This window comes from Crocodylus porosus, unplaced genomic scaffold (genome assembly GCF_001723895.1).
Source record: "Crocodylus porosus isolate Cpor-Errol unplaced genomic scaffold, CroPor_comp1, whole genome shotgun sequence".
NCBI lineage: Eukaryota > Metazoa > Chordata > Crocodylia > Crocodylidae > Crocodylus > Crocodylus porosus.
This window is the reverse complement of record NW_017728931.1, coordinates 127,987,862-128,005,537: the sequence shown is the minus strand read 5'-3', so window position 1 is coordinate 128,005,537 and position 17,676 is coordinate 127,987,862. Positions and strand designations below refer to the sequence as shown.

Sequence of the window (17,676 nt, the reverse complement as noted above, 5' to 3'; positions counted from 1 at the left end):
TCATAGAAGGCCACCAGGTTGGTCTAACAGGACCTGCCGATAATGAACCCGTGTTGGTTGCCCCTAAGCATAATCTCCCCTGCTGGCCCCTCGTGGATATGCGCCAGAATAATTTTCTCAAAAAGCTTGCCCAGGATTGAGGTAAGATTAACTGGCCTATAGTTTCCCGGGTCCTCCTTCCTCCCCTTTTTGAAGATGGGAACCACAATGGCCCTCTTTCAGTCCTCTGGCACCACACCAGAGCACCATAAGTGCTCGTAAAGCTGTGCCAGGTGTCCTGCAATGACCTCAGCCAATTCCCTCAGTACTCTGGGGTGGAGAACATCCAGACCAGCTGATTTGAATACATCCAGTCCCTCCAGAAGTTTTCTAACTAGTTCCTCACTAACCCTTCACCTAAGTGCGCCTCCACTGGGGTCTATGGAGGGCCCAGAGTGGGGGGTGACTGTTCCGGTCCCTGCTTAGGAAAATGGAGGCAAAGAAATCGTTAAGTATGTTGGCTTTGTCGTCTGGTGTGATGACCATATTTCCTAGCGTGTCCTGCAGGGGCCCCACATTACCCGGAACCTTCTTTTTACCCCCAATGTATTTAAAAAAGCACTTCTTGTTGTCCTTGATCCAGGAAGCTAGTCTCAGTTCCATCTCCACCTTGGCCTTCCTAACTGCCCCCCTGCATCTCCGAGCAACCGCAGTATAGTCCTCCTTGGTGACGGCCCCTCCCTTCCATTGGGTGTACACCTCCCTTTTTGCTCGGAGACATTCCTGGATGCTTTTGGTGAGCCATGGGGGCTTATGTGCCCTCCTGCTCCCTTTGATCCATGTTGGGATTACCTCCCTTTGGGCTTGGAGGATTGTCTCCTTAAGGAGTGACCACTCTCCTTGGACACCTGACTCCTCTCCCCTCCGGGACCGCAGTACTTCCCCGACTATTCTCCTTAGCTCATTGAAGTCTGCCCTCCTGAAATCTAGGGCTGCTGCCTTGCTGTAGGCCTTTGCCACCTTGCACTGGATGGTGAATTCCAACAGGCAATGATCACTGTCTCCCAGGTGGTCGAGCACCCGCAGCCCCCTCACCAGGTAGTCACCCATGGCCAGCACCAGGTCCAACAAGGTGTCTCCCCTGGTGGGGCTGTGCACCTCCTGGGTTAGATGGTGGTCCTGCATTCTGGCTAGGAACCTACGTGAGTGGTCAGACCTGGCTGACTGCTCTTCCCAGGAGATGTCGGAAAAGTTCAGATCCCCCATGTCTACCACATCCTTTGACCTAACTACCTCCATGAGCTGACTTAAGAATTCCTGGTCTAGGTCCTCCTCTTGGTTGGGAGGTCTGTAGTAGACCACCCTCGACTGCCTTGTATTCTAACCCAAAGCACTTCAGAGTGCCCCTCCTCTGTCCACATAGTATAGTTATATAATGGCTTACCTCTCCTGAGTCAATCTTGGAAATAAGATTATTCATCTCAAATGACATAAATCAGAAAGAAATTTTAGAAAATGAAAACTCTAAGCCAGTAATCTGTATTACCATTCCTTAAATGAGTGTTAAGGACACATTTAGTGACAGCTTTGGTACATACTAGGGCTTCCGGGAGTAATTAAACCACAAAGCAGATTGTCAAATTACTGCTACCTTTCCATTTAAAATTCAAAATGATATTCAAATTTATTTTTTCTTAACTATAATTCACTTTTAATAAGCACTCTCACCAATGGGTAAGAAAAGTGTTGACAAACATAACAGTTCATTATCCTTTTTCAGTATTAATTGAGATTGGGCTGACACAGGTGACAATGGGGTCTGGAAGTTGAAATGCAGAAGGCTTCATTATAAATTCAGATTTTAAATTGGATTAATTGACCTTTTTATTTTGATGTGGAAATAGTTAAAAGTTGGGTTTTGCCCAAGTAACATTCTGAGGTTGTTTGAATCCAAGCCTCTGAATGAAACTCAGGAGCAAAACTGAAGAAAATGTTTGTAAGCTCACCTGTGGAGCTAATCACAGGTTTCTACCACAGCGACTCTGACTGGCGTTGGAGTCAGACAGAGGGTGTTTCTGTTTGTTTCACTCCTTTCATTTGAATCTTCCATGACTGTTAAGTAGAAAAGTATAATACTTACTTCAATATTGAATTTAAAGAATGTTCTCCTGCAAAATTTTCTCATTTCTCCAATTTTCTTATTCTGTCCCCCAGCAAAACCTGAGAAACAATGACATCTGAATCTTTTCAAGGTCTAATGAAGATATAATCTATATAATCTGATAGTTTAAACTACAGTCATCACCAAGGGAAGGAAAAATTGCTTGGTGTTTTTTGTATTTTTAAAACATGTTCTTAACTAGTAGAGTCAGTTAATTTATTTTATAATTGGAAGATGTTTCTTCATTTTCTGCAAAGCAGCTCTTTGCTGTGTGGAAAAGAGTAGGCACTGCATTTTGTATAATTACATGGTGTGAAAAAGTAGAAATGTCAGTTGTTTGTGTGAAAATGTGCTTTTAATAATAACAATATGTTAACTTACATCTTTGCTAGAGCATCCTTGCAAAATTGGGATGCTTCTCCATTAAACAACTTGTTTATTTTGCTAGCATATGGATACCTTTATAGGATGTAATGGTGGCAAAGCTGAAGTTAAGCTAAATATTTCAAAATAGTTTACTTAATTTTAGGCACCTAAATAAAAGTGGTTTGATTTTCAGTGCTGATCAACATCTGAAACTCCTCTTGCAGTCTGGAAGCAGCAGACATTTTCATCTCTAAAACAAGGTCATTTTGGATACAAACAGATTTGGATGAACAATAGAAAGCAGTCAAACTTGAACATATGTAGTGATTCAGTAGTCAAAATGAACATCTCAAGTTTCATAGTTTGGGCCTAACTATTTAATTAACCTGCACACAAATTCTCATCAGAAGCCGTGAATGTTTTAGTTGTCAGGAGCCTGGCAACTTGAAGTTTCATTTGTATCAGGTTTTAAAGACCTAAAAAGCATGTGCTCTTAGTGATTTTAACTTGTCTTTTTTGCTAGGTAATACTGATATGGTCATTCGAGTTTTGCTGGATGCTGGATTTACAGATGACCTTGCGCAGAATTTCTGGAGCAAGCAGGCTCCGTGAGTACACTTTTTGTTACCTATATAGCTGGTGGCGCGTTTTTGGAATTTTTCTACTATTGAAGCTCCAAAAGTACAATTTGTTTTGTTGTTTGAAATCAAAGTCAATATGTAAAACTAGATTTGCTAAATGTATGTATATTTGAGTATTTAATGCTGGCTAAAAAGCTGTAGGTGGTTTCTTTACAATTATCCACTTAAACGATGACTATTGTGATGGTGAAGCTGGTACTGATTTCCGTTAGTTTTCATTTAGACCTCTCTCTCTTTCAGTAATGATGGAGTTGTTGCACGTTTTGTTGTTACGGATGGTGGAATCACTAGAGTGTATCCGAGAAAGTAAGATTTTATTTTTGAATGATATACTGTATTATAGTATTTGCAAGCTGCTGGTTTAGAATATCAAAATAATGAATGTTACATGTACAAGTGAAATAGCTAGGAACCCAAAACATGTAGAAAAGAAGAGCAATGCCATTATTTAAGTTGTCTTGTCCTATACTTTTCATACATGGTTAAAATAACTTTGCTGTTTCTTTTGTTGTATGTACTAGGTAAGAGGATTCCTGCAATGATCTTTCATAATTGCTTAACCCTTAATACAAATAAAACAAAAACAAAAGTGAAAGCAGTTTTCTATAATTACTCAGTTGGTTGTGTGTCATTTTTCCTGTCCTTGAAAATACTGTTGCCCACACAAAGCTCTTCATACCCAGCAGTCTATCTGCAGGCATCTCCACACTCTGAAGTGAAGTTACAGGGCTGACTCACCTACTCTAGTTTTGTCATGATGGGATGAAAATATTGGTATCCAAACTGAAATAACTTCTCTTTTGTAGACAGAGAACACTTAACCGAATATGACATGTTCACTAGCCGTCCGACCATTCTCTTTCTTTCTCCTTCTCCCGTCCTAATGTGATTATATTATGGATAGCCCAGGCTAAAATTTGATGCATCTAATAGTGAAGGAGCAGCCAACCTGCAGCACTGAGAAGGGATGGACCAAGGAGCACTGCAGCAGATAAGAGCAGGGGAAGAAAGTAAAGTAACAGGGAACACAGCGCAGGTAGCAGAGCAGCAGGTTGGGCAGGGGAAGGGGATCAGAGGGGCACCTGGGAAGGATGCTGGGCTAATCTATGGCATGCCTGCAAAACAGGTTGCCTCCCTACCCCCAACCGTTGCAATGCTTCAGAAAAATTAGTTTTCGTATTATTCAGGCATTTCAATTATGTAAAACTAGCTCAGGGAAATATCCCCATTTTATCTATCAAGGCAAGGTTTGGGGCACCTGCGATTTCTGTGTGCCTAAAAGTGGTCTGTTTCTGGTAGAGAAGGGGCACAGGTTTAGAGACAAGTGCTTGACCAAGTATTATCCACTTTGTAATGAGGTATGCTGACCTTTTCTGTATTAGTTGGCTCTTGCTCTGTGAACTTTGAAAAGTCCACATGGTTTTGGGTTTGATGCAGATAAAAAACATTTGAGAGCAAAGTTGAGGAGAACGAATAAGAGAGTAAAGTGTGAGCGGTTCTAACCACCAAGGATCAGCTTTTTCATGGATGCCTACAGTTCAGGTGAATTTGAAAGGAGAAATCAACTGATCTTTCTTTAAGTCAGATACTTGTGGTGCACTGAATGAGTACAGCTGAGAGCAACGTCTGCTGAATAAATCTGTCTTGTTACACATGGGAACAAATACCTCTATCCTGATATTTTTTATAAGCAGATTTTAGCAATGTCACTACATGAAACTGGCTTATAATGTTATTGAATTCATACCAAATACCAAGCAGGTCACAGGGACTCAAACATCTTATTAGCATAGAATAGCATTATATCTTGGAATAACAGTCTTTCTATTTTAACTTGTAATTGCTCCGAAGTATTTGAGAAGCAGACAAGCTTGAATACTTTAGCAGTCGGTGCTTTAGAATATACCACACTGTCCCAGGACTTAGAGGAGGAATGCTGATACTTTAATGGAGAGCATAAATGCCAAATGAAATAATCAGATTTCCTACCATGTCATGAAAAAATTCACCTTTAATGATTCATGCTGGGAGCAGGGCAGGGATATTACAGTCATATATATTTAAATGGCAAATGTAACTTTTTCCCTGTATTACAATAGCTTGTGGGGAACAATATACAAAGTAATGGGTAATTGTCTGCAATGGGCTTGCCTCAAAAACTTATTCTGTTTTCTTCTACTATTAGTTAACTCCACAAAGTATTTTGGAATGACATGCAAAAGATGCCATGCAAAATAAATCTATATTTACATGGCTTAAAACCAGTTATGCATAGCTGTTTTTCAGAATATATACCTAAAAACATGAAAACCCATACATATTGTTGTCAGGAACCTTTTCTCCCATTTTTGTGTTTTCTCCTCGTTTTCATGACTGGAGTTTGCAAATAAGTTGGTGAAAGCTCAGATTTTTTTTTCTAAGATAGGCAATAATGCAGTATCTGAGCACTCTAATAAGTGGAAGTTGTCAGTTAAGATACCCACAAATATTTTTCTGTTCAATTTAAAATGAAAAGCTAACCATCCTTCTTGTTCCCATTAATTTTCTTTTTCATATTTAGGGCAGGAGAAGATTGGTGTGAAAAGCCTGAAACGTATGAACTCAGTTTCTATAAACGGAGCTTGGATAATGACAACTATATTTTCACCGCTCCATACTACAACAGTAAGTCCTCATTACTTTGAAACTACAAAGCTGTCTGCAAAGCATAAATATGATCTTGGATGCTTGCTTTCTACAATTTGAGATCACTGCTTCAGCATAGTTTGCAATACTGCTGTTCCAGTACAGTCTGGCAGTTCACTGGAGCAGCAGCTCTGAGAAAAATGATGCTCAGTTATGGAAATAGCCTCTTATCAGTGAAAATAATCTTTTGCTGCCGATCCCAGTATATGATCTGTGCTCTGTATATATTGGAATCTATGGCTAATGGGCAAAGATGTGCAGATAGCTTTAAATGTAATTAATTCAAATCTTTCTCAAATGCATATTTTTTGTTGAAGGCAATCATAGGCATGCACTTTCCTCATATATCAGTATCACAGTTACAGAGGTGCTCTCATAGCAGTCTTGTCTAGCTGAGTCGCTAGAACTTATTAGCATTGGATCTAGTCTCAAGGACAGCAGGTATAAAAGATCCACAGAAACAATCTACTGCTTCATTTAACAATATAATGTATGCATTTTCATTATTTTACAGATCAACATTATTCTCCAGAAATGGTTGTGACCTTCTGTACTGCTTAAAACCGAATAAAATGCCCAATAATAACCTGATTAGAGAGAGGAGCTCATTACTGGATGCTGAGGAGTGTTAACCTTGTAAAACTCCTCTAAAGCAGAGGCTGTAGTGACTGAAATACTCTCCTTCTTAGATGTAGGAAATATTATGTTACCATGATTTCAAATATGTTTATTAGCCTGATTGCAAAAGTTCTGGGTTTACCTTTTAAATAATAGCTTACTTCAAGTTTGAGGATGGACTGGGAGAGGATGGCTATTTTTTTTTTCTTTTTTGAATGGAAGAAGATTGTGTTACTCTTAACTCCTTTTTTCCTGTACCCCCAGAGACTGGTACCTATGAAACAGGTATTATGGTAAGCAAGGCGGTGGAAATAACCATTAATGGAAAACTTCTCAAACCTGCAGGTAAGGTGGAACGCTTCAGACACTAAATACAAACGTTCTTTTGTTATTGCCCTTCGTTAAGGTCATTGAGACATCTAATTGCAATCACAAAGCAGCTTCTGTTTATCAAACATTCTTTTCCGCAAGACTATTTTAATTTTGTTGGTAGAAACCAAGCCAAAGATCTAGCAGTGTCTGAGTAAAAATATCTAGTTTATTAATCTGAGAAAAGGTCTTAGAGGGCAGGTGAATGATCAAAAATAAGATTTCTTCTTTTCATTTCCTATATTACTTTTTATTGTGATGGTTTTCCTTTGCTGTTTGTTCCTTCATTTTTCTTACATTTTACTAAATAGCCTTTCTTGTATCTCCTGTTAGTTGTTGGAGTAAAAATTGATACAACCAGTTGGATGGAAAATTTTACAAAAACCACAATCAAGAGCCTGGTAAGGAATTAGTTGTCTTCTATTGAACTTAACTTAGGTTTTTCAAAAATATCTAGGGCACGTCCATAAGCTGACATAGCGTTACTATATTTTAATTTTATATTTGGTGCATGATTGCCAACTGGCACACATTTAAATAATTCAAAACACACAAAATAAATCTATATAAAAGGAGAATGCATTTTTTCAATTATTTACTTGGAAGTTAGAACAGAATAAACCATGGAAAATGACATGCGAGACCTTCTTTCAAACAACAGAATTTATTAACAAATCAAAATCTCCCAAGAAAAGCTGGTTGGGAGACTCCTTATGATTGCAAACCAACTTTTGTTTAGCAGGGAAAAAAGGTAGGCAGGTACAATTAAGGGTTTATACTGAAACTGAGAAGTCAGGTGGTAAGCACATTGTTAACCAGATTCCCATAGTTCATTTGTAGATATGAAAGGGGTGAGGAGAAAATGTGTTGGTAGGAACAGAGAAGGAAGGTCCTCATGCATTTAAAAGGGGAAAAGGTAGGCACGGATGGAGTAACTGAAGGAGTCAGCAATGACTGCTACATTTGGGAAGCTCAGATCTTTACCTGGCCTTTATCGCACTTTTGGCAAGCAAAGTGCAGAGAAGCAACTGCTTTGGCCTAGATCATCAGCACATAAACAAAGCAAGCTGGGTATAGGAAAGACAAATTAGACCTGTAGAAATTCAGTGGGTGCAAGAGAATATGTGGAACTGTCTGGGAACTGTATGGACCATTATAACAGAAAGAAAAAAAAATGGGGGGAGGGAGAGAATAAAGGGGCACGCTTAGGGAAAAAAGACACTACGCTGTTTAAAACGTGCAGTCCTATTTCATCAGTTGGTTTCACTTTTCAGTAAAACTCAGTGCGCAAATATCGCTACAAAAGGACAATAGGGCGTGTTCCTATGTATTTTCCTATGTACAAAACATAAGTACTTTATCTTATAACCGTAGTGTTGAAAGGGACTTCAGGGGTCATCTATTTCAACCCCTTGCATAGATATAGGGTATACTATTCCTGAACTTCCCCAGACAGTCTCATAACTCAGATGTCATTAAAACCAAACCAGACAGAAAGGCCATTGGGTGTTTTGCTATTACTAATTGACTACATAGGGAAGGAGCTCTACTATTATCATGATGGGTGGCAGTATAATACCTGAAGATAAATTGATGGCATATATGGACATAAGAACACTTGGCTTCATCTTGAATACAGTGCAAGCATTTGTACGTTTAAGACAGTGAACATCACCACATAGTACAGAAGCAGTTTCCTAAACACATTTATATTTCTTTCTTTTCAGTGCAACAGTGAACTCTGTGGCTGTGAAAGAAACAGTATGGTAAGAATGCACTTTTAATTAAATACCTAGCAGATTAAGCAAAGAGGACTCTCTTTCTTTGGGTCTATCAAAAAATAAGGCCACTGGTTACTTCCTGAAGGGCATGGACAGAAGCAACCTTTTCAGAGTTATCTACCTTGCCTGTTTTGGAAGAGATGGTAGATGATTCTGATAGAAAGAGGAGGAGTAAGGGGAGAGATTAATGAAATAGTAGGTAATGGAGTCATCAAAAACTAAAGGATATATAAGAGCTACGGAGAAACAAAGAACAGGATAAAATATTATGTGAAGCAACAAAGAATTTGATTAGGGAATACAGATCTGATATTGAATAAGAGAGAAAACAGGATAAGACATGGATATGAGAAGGAGAAAGACAAAAGATGACAGGGAATGTGAGGAGAGGGGAAAATGCAACCTTTTAACTAAAGAATTGTAAATTCATTACTTACCTCATAGACCCTCTGTACATTGTTGGGGGGGGAAGGGGTGAGAGGGAGGAAAAGACTACTAGATTTCCTATTTTGAACATGTGATGGTATATTAATATTGCTTCCCTAAATCTGGATTATGAGGTCCTTATATGGTTTGAAGAGTGACTGTTGAGTGTAGCAATTATGTCAAGCAGGTTAATTGAGTAGGTCAGCTAATTAGCTAGCCCATCCGTACCTTCAAAATCTCAGACCACACAGGTGTCTAGAGTGTATGGGTTATAATTAATTAATTGACTTTCCACTTCCAGCACCTGACACTTGGCCAGGGTGGAACAGAGAGATTAAAATACATTAATTAAAATGAAATAATAATAGGCAGCAAGACTAGGGTCTGCTGTCTTGAGACTTAACTTTAAAAGCAAATTTAAAAAGGCCCCATGGCATAAAGGCAAGAGCAGTTCAAAAGTTTTGGTCACTTTATAGGGCTGTTACAAAGACATGGCACTCTTGGGACTAGTAAAGTATTCTGAGCCAATAGTCATTTACAAAACAACTTAAAGTCATGAGCAGCCCCTTGATCTGTTCAAACTTTTATGGTACTGTTATAGATCCACTTCTATTAGCTTGTTCCAGAGTTGTCATATAATCTGTATTACTACACAGTCTGAATACCAGGTGCCAAACCCGAAACATCTTTGCCAAGTGTTAATCGGAATAAAAGAGGGTCAAATTACTGGATCAATAGAGAATTGAATGTGTGACCCAGGAATTTGCCTAAAATCCTTAATATAAATTTTAACGTGGATCTCCTAGGTTCTGATGGTTGGAAACTAATCTAAATTCATAGATTATTTATAGCCAGGTTGATTTCTTTTGAAAAGAGGGGCATGAATTTGAGTCTTTCAGTATTTTCTCAGGGCATCTGCTTGCTTGTAAAAGAACAAGTTTCCATATCTTTTCTAAAATACATATGATCTTTTTTCATTTTTTTATAGCATGTCGACTGTGTTATTCTTGATGATGGTGGATTTCTTTTGATGTCAAATAGGGATGAGTATACCCAGCAGGTGGGTATGTTTTAAATACCATAAGAGAAGAGATTGCCTTGGCTGATAAGGAACAGTATTGTAGCTGTCTTGTATTGCCAATAGAAAATCATACTATAAGACATTTCATTTTTTTTATGTTTCCTTTATTTAAATCAAAATTATCTAATTCCACAGATTGGAAATAATATGTCCAGATCCAAATGATAATGTAGTTTAATGGCTTTTATCGGAGTCTTACTAATGTCTTGGCAATCCCACACATGTATTAATATGAGTTTGGTCATAGTGATTTAGGAGAGTAACTAATAAGGCTTTTCTTTTTTTAAAGAGCTGGGAGCTGGGGCTGGGCACGGCAGCCATGGAGGGGGTGGGAGAGCGGGCAGAGGATGGGGCCTGTTTGATTCGGAGATTCGAACTGTTCTGCAGTGGCCAAATCTCCAAATTAGATTTGGGTGAATCAATTCAAGGCAGCGATTCAAATCACCAAATCAAATCATTGTCCCCCAAATTGACCAAATCTGAATCCAAAGCAAATACTAGCTGCTTCACACATGCCTAGTAACTAAGGACTAAGTTGTGGAAGATTATGTGTAGTTTTGATTAGAGATGTAACAGGAAGCCAGGCACCCAAGACATCAGGACACACATGGGGGCAGTAGTGACATCCAGCTGTCATTGTGCTGCTGGGGTGACTGCACAGCTGCAGCAGAAGCTGCTATTTTTATGCCCCCACCCCAAGTTGGTACCTTGGGCTGCTGCCCTGGCCGCCCCACCCTGGTTATGCCACTGGTTTTGTGGTTGTCTGGAGAATTGAGAATTAAATCTTTGGTGAATAATTCCACGAGTGTTTCTGCTTTTCAGTTATTAAAAACACCCATTTCATCAAAACACCATGGTTTTTTAAATAAACTAAAATTGTTGAGATTTTTTTTCTAATTTTTTAATCTGTCATGTCATAAAAGTGTCCAGAAGTGTTTTTATTGACACTTTTTTTTTAATACCAGATTGGAAGATTCTTTGGTGAAATTGATCCTGGCTTGATGCGAAATCTCATTAACATGTCCTTATATGCATTTAACAAGTCTTACGATTATCAGTCTGTATGTGATCCTGAAGAAGAACCAAAGCAAGGAGCTGGGCTTCGTTCTGCTTATGTGGTCAGTATCCCTCGGCCAAAATATCATTTATTTTATGGACACACAGATGCCATGTACTAATGGCATGTTCTTTATCATGTTTTTCCAGCCAACAATAGCAGATATTTTGCATTTAGGATGGTGGGCCTCTGCAGCTGCCTGGTGAGTTCTAATATTCTAATAATGTATATAAAAACATATTTGGCAGTAGTCACTTTTTTCTGTGAAGGCTTCTTGGAAACTCCTTTGATAAATTAGACTTCCCAGACTTTGTAGTTCTAAACTTTCACTCTATCCGTCATGTGTAGGTAGAAGAAGTTTGTTTTGGGTTAATTATCCTAAACTGGGATTTCTGCCTGGCAGATTTCAGATCAAATTAACCTATTTATAATTATTGATTATATGTTTCCATAATACCATACAATATAGTTTTTAATTCATTCTAGCAAGCTGATGAAGAATCAGTTTTCAATCCTTAGTATAGTAAATCATTTTGCTAAAAACACATATCAGTTTCCACTGGGAAATATAAGGAAGTTTATTTAGGAACATCATGTGACATCAAAATACATTGATTAGTAGTGTTCAGCGGTTCTCGGTTGGTTTTTTTTTTGGTTTTGTGGAAGAGCCCATAAGCGTAATAATACCACTGAAAGGAAACAACCATATGTCACACAGCACATGATAAAAACTTCCTTTTTTTATTTGGCTCCATTTCAGTACAACTACGTTTCATTTAGGTAACATATACCTGACAGACTGCTGTAGATTGGAAAAGTAGGAGCTTTAACTTGGAGGGATTTTGTCTTTGATTTTTTATGGAGCCAGAATTGTACTTATTACTGTACTGAAGTGACTAGTATTTTAGCTAAATACAATAATGTATAAATCTTTAAGCAAAACCTCTACATAGCAGCATTGTCTCATTTTGATTTAGGTCCATATATAATGAGCAATAACGATAGGAATGATGTTGGTAGTTTTATGTCGCAGATAAGAATAAATTCAGCCAGTGTGTATTGGCAGTGTAAGCCCCTATATGTTAGTTCTCGCACAATGCAAAGGTTTAATTGGGACTTAAGCGGTATATATTGGACAGGCCCTCTACAATGATTTGAAGTGCACCCTCTGACCCTTTCCCCATTGAAAAGATTTGTGATGATTCCTCCAAGTAACAATTAGCATGGTGGGATATGCTGTCTGGTATCTGGAGGTAAGTATTACAATGTATTACAGCTGAACAGATGTGTAGCAGTTGTCTCACAGATGGCACTTTGAAGATATTGCCCATTTTTTTTACTGGTACATTTAGCTGGCAGGAGTAGTTAAGATCTTTGTTTTCTAGAACAAAAATGAACCTCAGAAACTGAAGATGGGCAATAATCCATAGAAGAAACCTAATCTTTGCTGAGACAGAGAAATTTGGTTTATCAGTTCTCAAATCAGACTCAGTGGTCTGGACTCAATTTAGAGTTGGGCCTTGTATTCCCCAATGTTATAACTGAAAGCATGCCATAAAAGTATCTTCTGTGGAATGTTTAAAACTGGAATCTAGGCTAGAAGATGTGGAGAAGGCCATTAAGGAAGCAGAGTAAAAAAAAAAATAACCAGAATGGATTTAGCAAACCAGCTGGTGAAATCAAAGCAGAGAAATAGGAGAAGCCAGGTTAAAGATAACAATTGCATTTCAGGCAAAAATGTATGAAAAAGTAAGTATTAATTGTTAACATTTATGCAGGGAGCATTAGAATTTGATTAAGGAGTAAGTATCTTCTCTCCTATGCACTCTTGAAATTCATAATTTCTCCAAGCTTCTTTTCCTCATTCATCCTCAGTAAATTCTCTGTGTTAACCTTTTTCACATCTACAGTGCTACGTGAGACTTAATTTCTTTATCAGAAAGTTGGGTCATTAAATAACCAGATATGTCTTCATCCCAGAGGACTGTATGCTGCCCATTCAGTGATCCTTACCAACAATGTTGTAGGAATGAAATGAGCCCTCTCATGCAAGTCCTAATCACGGGGGTGACTCGGAGATGCCTTTTCCGTTGAGGATATGTCCTGAAACAGGAGAAACAAACCAAAGGAGCACTGCGGCCAGCTTTTTGGGTGGAGCAAAAAAATGAGGGATTAAAAAAAAAAAAGGATATTCCAAGTTCTGCCTCAGCTCCATAGGCTATGTGGATACCATGGCACACTGTTTTCTATAGCTAACAGTACATGTGACTAGTACTGCATATTGCCACCTTTTTTTCTTAGCCCAAGTAGCCAGTATCCATTCATGGCTGGATTAACTGGGGTATATCTGTGGTGGAGAGAGACCCTCAGACTTGTGAGGCATATTCATCAGTTTGTAACAGTTTTCCACTAAAAGAGAGTAGGTCAGATAACGTTGGCAACAGTTAGTCCTGCAGGGTGAGAAAAAGTTGTGGTTTGGAGGTGCTCAGGAAGGATTCCAGGTAAGGGCAGTGATTCATTGTTTCTGACAGCATGTTAAACCTGGAGGGAGAAAGGCAACTTTGGAGGTTTCTGAAACAGAAATAGGTATTTGAAATAGAAATGATATAGACGTGAATGAGGAAAAACAGAGCTTATTTTAGCCATCCTAAACTTATGCAGAAGATACACTGAAGATATTCATCCAGGAAGAAATGACAGAGGTGATCTGAAATGCAAGAATGGTTGTGGGCTTGTAAGTGTATAAAATAGTTTGAATATGCCAGTATTTCTCTGCCTTCCAGGACTGTTGTCAGGTGTAAAGTGCTAGGAGACGGATGAGTCTGGGGTAGGGTGCAGATTTTAAAAGGACCTTTATTTTAAAGGTTTTTAAAGGCATCTTTATTCCACAAAAATGGAGATCTAAAAGGATCACAGTTAAAGTGCTCTTTAACATTTCTGCTAGCTGACACATGTATAAGGACAGTGAATAGTGACAGCCAGACAGCATATGAGGGAAGGAAGGAAGAAGGTGATCAACAAAATGTAGCAGATAATAGCAGTCACATGAACTGGTGTAAGTATAATTAATGTAAGATGTTGCTTAGTTAGAAACCCAAGAAAACACTGGGGACAGCAAAGCTATAGACAAAGTAGCAATAAATCGTTACTTAATTCACAAAACTTTCGTTTTTCTCTGTTCAGGTCTATCTTACAGCAGCTGTTTTTGAGCCTGACTTTTCCTCGTTTCCTGGAAGCAGGTGAATGCATGGTTTATTTGGGGTGCGACTTAAGGTAAAAGGTACAACTCCAGGCACACGGTCAAATTCTTCCCTCTTCTTTGTATCACTAAATTGGCCCTGCCTTTGTTTTCCTTCTCTGTCTCTCAGTGGACATGGATGACGATGATTTGACTGCTGCCCTGTCAAAGCAGAACTGCATTACTGAGCAAACTCAGTATTTCTTTGAAAATGATGATAAATCCTTCATTGGGATCGTAGACTGTATTAACTGTTCCAGGTAATTTTTTTTTTTCACTATGCAAACCAGTTCTTGTCCATATTAATTGTAGAAAAGACAATTACATGGTAAATCCATCCACGTATTAGCTACATCACACACAGTGGAAAGGTTAAGTAGTATTTAGTGTTGCACAACGCTACAGCATGTATAGTTAAGTGTATGTTTACATGGATATGTTTAGGATTCTTGCTTGAAACAGCATTATACTATCTGTAATTATTTAATTTACAGTATTTACTCTCTATCCTTTGCCTAAAAAATGTATCACCCCAAATTGGAGTGTGTCTTTTAAACAGGGCAGCTGATTTCTGCACTGGAGTGGCTACCAGGGGCTGGCTCTGTGCTGGGCTCAGCAGCATGCAGGAGGGGGAGAGTCCATTCCTCAGCATCACGCACCCTCTCCTTGCGGTTCTGATGCTCAAGCCTTAACCCCGTCAAAACCACTGCTGAATTCAGCTACTCTGCCAAAAGCTGCTACCAACTCGGCAGTGGCTGTGACAGTGTTAAGACTGGAGCGACAGAGTTACAAGGAGAGAGTGAGTGCTGTTGAAGAGTAGACTGTCCCTCCTTTTCTCTCATTCTGCTTCCCAAAACAAGGTAGTTATTTCATTTGGGGGTGGCGGGTATGCACTAACATGCACTACTAACAATTTCTGAGTTGCATTTTTATGTTTTATGGAACTATCTTGTATATATTTTAGGACATTTTATTTCTAAAGGTGTTTATGCATTTTCTAAAATTCATTTATTGAACTTTTGGGATTCTAGCCCAAATATTTCTGAGATACTGTTCCCATTTGTCCCATTATCAAATTAAGAGTCAGGACATGTTCAAAGTACTGATCAGTTTCTTCACATTTTCCCTTGTTGTCCAGTAATTCTGCTGATTCAATTCTTATGTAATATGTGTAATTCAATTTTAGTCAACTTCTCAATATAATGGAGCAGCTGGGTCAAATTTAGACTATGAATAGGCAAAAGTAATCCTGCTGAGATGAATGAAGTTATCTCCATTTAAAACAAAGGCTAACTTCTGCCTTTTTGCTTTTAGATGGGTGGAAGAGATTTGACAGGGTAATATAGATATAATTTTCTAAATTCAAAACAAGAACAAACATCCTGAAATCATTCTTTTCATTGCTGAGAAATGTTTTGCGTTACTTTTTCACCTTTCTTGAATATAGCTGTTTTAGCTTTGCATCTATCTATATGTCAATCTAACTGCCTTTCCATTTGAAATACCAAAAATAACCATTGGTTGTAGAGAAATACTCTTAACTCTGGTGTCTAAGATGGGAAATATCATACCTGAAAGATATAACGGATCATCAAATATATTTTAGGCATGCAAGGAGACTAAGTGAACAAAAAAGTAGATGTTTCCCTTAGCTGTAACAGGCTCTCTTTTCCAACTTTTTTCAGTGTAGTATGTTTTTCCACCCTGTCTTGGCAATAAAATTGTGGCTGAACTGCTTTCCCTTCTCAGCAGAACTACTGAGTTAGCCATATGCTTCTGGTTACATGTTAATGTAAAGTCAGCCTGTGCTCTTTGTTTGCATTTTTTCATCCCTGCTTTTCCTCTAAAGGAAGCGATGCACCTGTTAAAAGGATTGCAAAATTTCCCTTAGCCATCCTTTGCTGTTCATGTAAGAAATGCTTTTCCTGCAATAGCAGCTGAATTTAATCTGTGCCTTTCTAGGAGTTTCTTATGATTTCATGAATAAGTGCAAACCCCCTCCTCCCCCCCATTTCATGTAATGGGAGTTATGGTTCTTTTTTTTCTTTTTTTTTTAGACTTTATCATGCGGAGAAGATTTCAAACACCAATCTAGTATTCATAATCAGCGACAGCCAATTTCTCTGCCGCTCTTGTGATCCAAAACCATTGATGCAAGCAGAAAAGCCGGGTATCCTTTTAAAAACAGGACTACTGGTTAGGTTGATTCATGACTGCTTAGCAAATATTGGAATATGATATAGGACCCCTCTCTATAGCGGCATGCAACATTGTAGCACCTGTGTCGACCAGTGATTACCATGCAGAATTTCTACATAACAAAACCCAAAAAGGATTGTCTGAAATATTTCCATAGTTGATTAAATACATTTTTGATTTGCTCATCTTCATGTGTATTCCCATGCTGATGGGTTGTTGGTTTTTTTTCCTCAGAGAAAATATATGTGATTTTCCACACTGTAAAAGACTCCGATGTGTTGGTAGGCCATGCATGCCTTCACTTGATACCCACTTGCCTGTTACCTTAGTACCCCGACATTGGTTCAGTTTCAGAGCCCAGGAAAGGGAAGTACATCCAAAGGTCTTAGTTGGTCACCTGACCTGGGAGCTGAGCACACCTTCAAGCTACCTGTAGTGTCTGAGCTGATCAAATCGTAGTGCTTATATCCTAATTGTCCTCACCTCACTATAAAATAAGAGTAGAGGCAAAAACTCCCATTCAGGTACATAGGATGAACTGGGACATGTAGGCATTATAGATGGAGTTGGCAGAATAAAAAGTGATGTTTCACTTGAGAGATGCAACATAGACGAGGCAGCCCAAGATAAAGCTGGCAAGTCATTAGGTGCTAGAGTCAATGGCAGCCAGTTAAAGTATCTGCCATGGAGTCACTCCTAGTGAGGCAGCACCACTTCTCTTGGAAGTCGGTTACAGATCCTGGCTACCCTGACTGTGATGTCTAGTAGCGCCTCCTAATGTGTAGTCTGAATCTGCCCTCTGCCAGCTTGTGACCATTATTTCTAGTCACTTCTGGCAGTGCTTAGGGGAACAGGGACTCCCCCAATGCCTGCTGGACCCTCTGACTAGTTTGTACCAGGCCACTAGATCCCCCCTCAGCCTTCTCTTGCGGAGGCTGAACAGGTTCAGGTCCCATCACCTCTCCTCATAGGGCCTGCCCTGCTGCCCCCGATCATGCGAGTGGCCTCCTCTGGACCCTCTCCATGTTGTCCACATCTCTCTTGAAGTGCGGTGCCCAGAACTGGACGCAGTACT

The 17,676-nt window shown here is 39.0% G+C and overlaps 1 protein-coding gene across 6 annotated transcripts in view; it reads left to right on the top strand.

Moving 5' to 3' along the window:
• CACNA2D1 (calcium voltage-gated channel auxiliary subunit alpha2delta 1) overlaps positions 1 to 17,676 on the top strand; it is a 558,706-nt gene that overhangs the window by 523,345 nt on the left and 17,685 nt on the right. For all 6 annotated transcript variants that reach the window (XM_019543648.1, XM_019543647.1, XM_019543646.1 and 3 more), the window contains 12 exons: positions 3,030 to 3,114; positions 3,388 to 3,453; positions 5,708 to 5,811; positions 6,715 to 6,795; positions 7,153 to 7,220; positions 8,547 to 8,585; positions 10,015 to 10,086; positions 11,073 to 11,225; positions 11,314 to 11,366; positions 14,348 to 14,403; positions 14,533 to 14,662; positions 16,460 to 16,572. In XM_019543648.1, the coding sequence (XP_019399193.1) occupies positions 3,030 to 3,114; positions 3,388 to 3,453; positions 5,708 to 5,811; positions 6,715 to 6,795; positions 7,153 to 7,220; positions 8,547 to 8,585; positions 10,015 to 10,086; positions 11,073 to 11,225; positions 11,314 to 11,366; positions 14,348 to 14,403; positions 14,533 to 14,662; positions 16,460 to 16,572 (1,020 nt within the window). The remainder of the gene's footprint in view (positions 1 to 3,029; positions 3,115 to 3,387; positions 3,454 to 5,707; positions 5,812 to 6,714; positions 6,796 to 7,152; positions 7,221 to 8,546; positions 8,586 to 10,014; positions 10,087 to 11,072; positions 11,226 to 11,313; positions 11,367 to 14,347; positions 14,404 to 14,532; positions 14,663 to 16,459; positions 16,573 to 17,676) is intronic.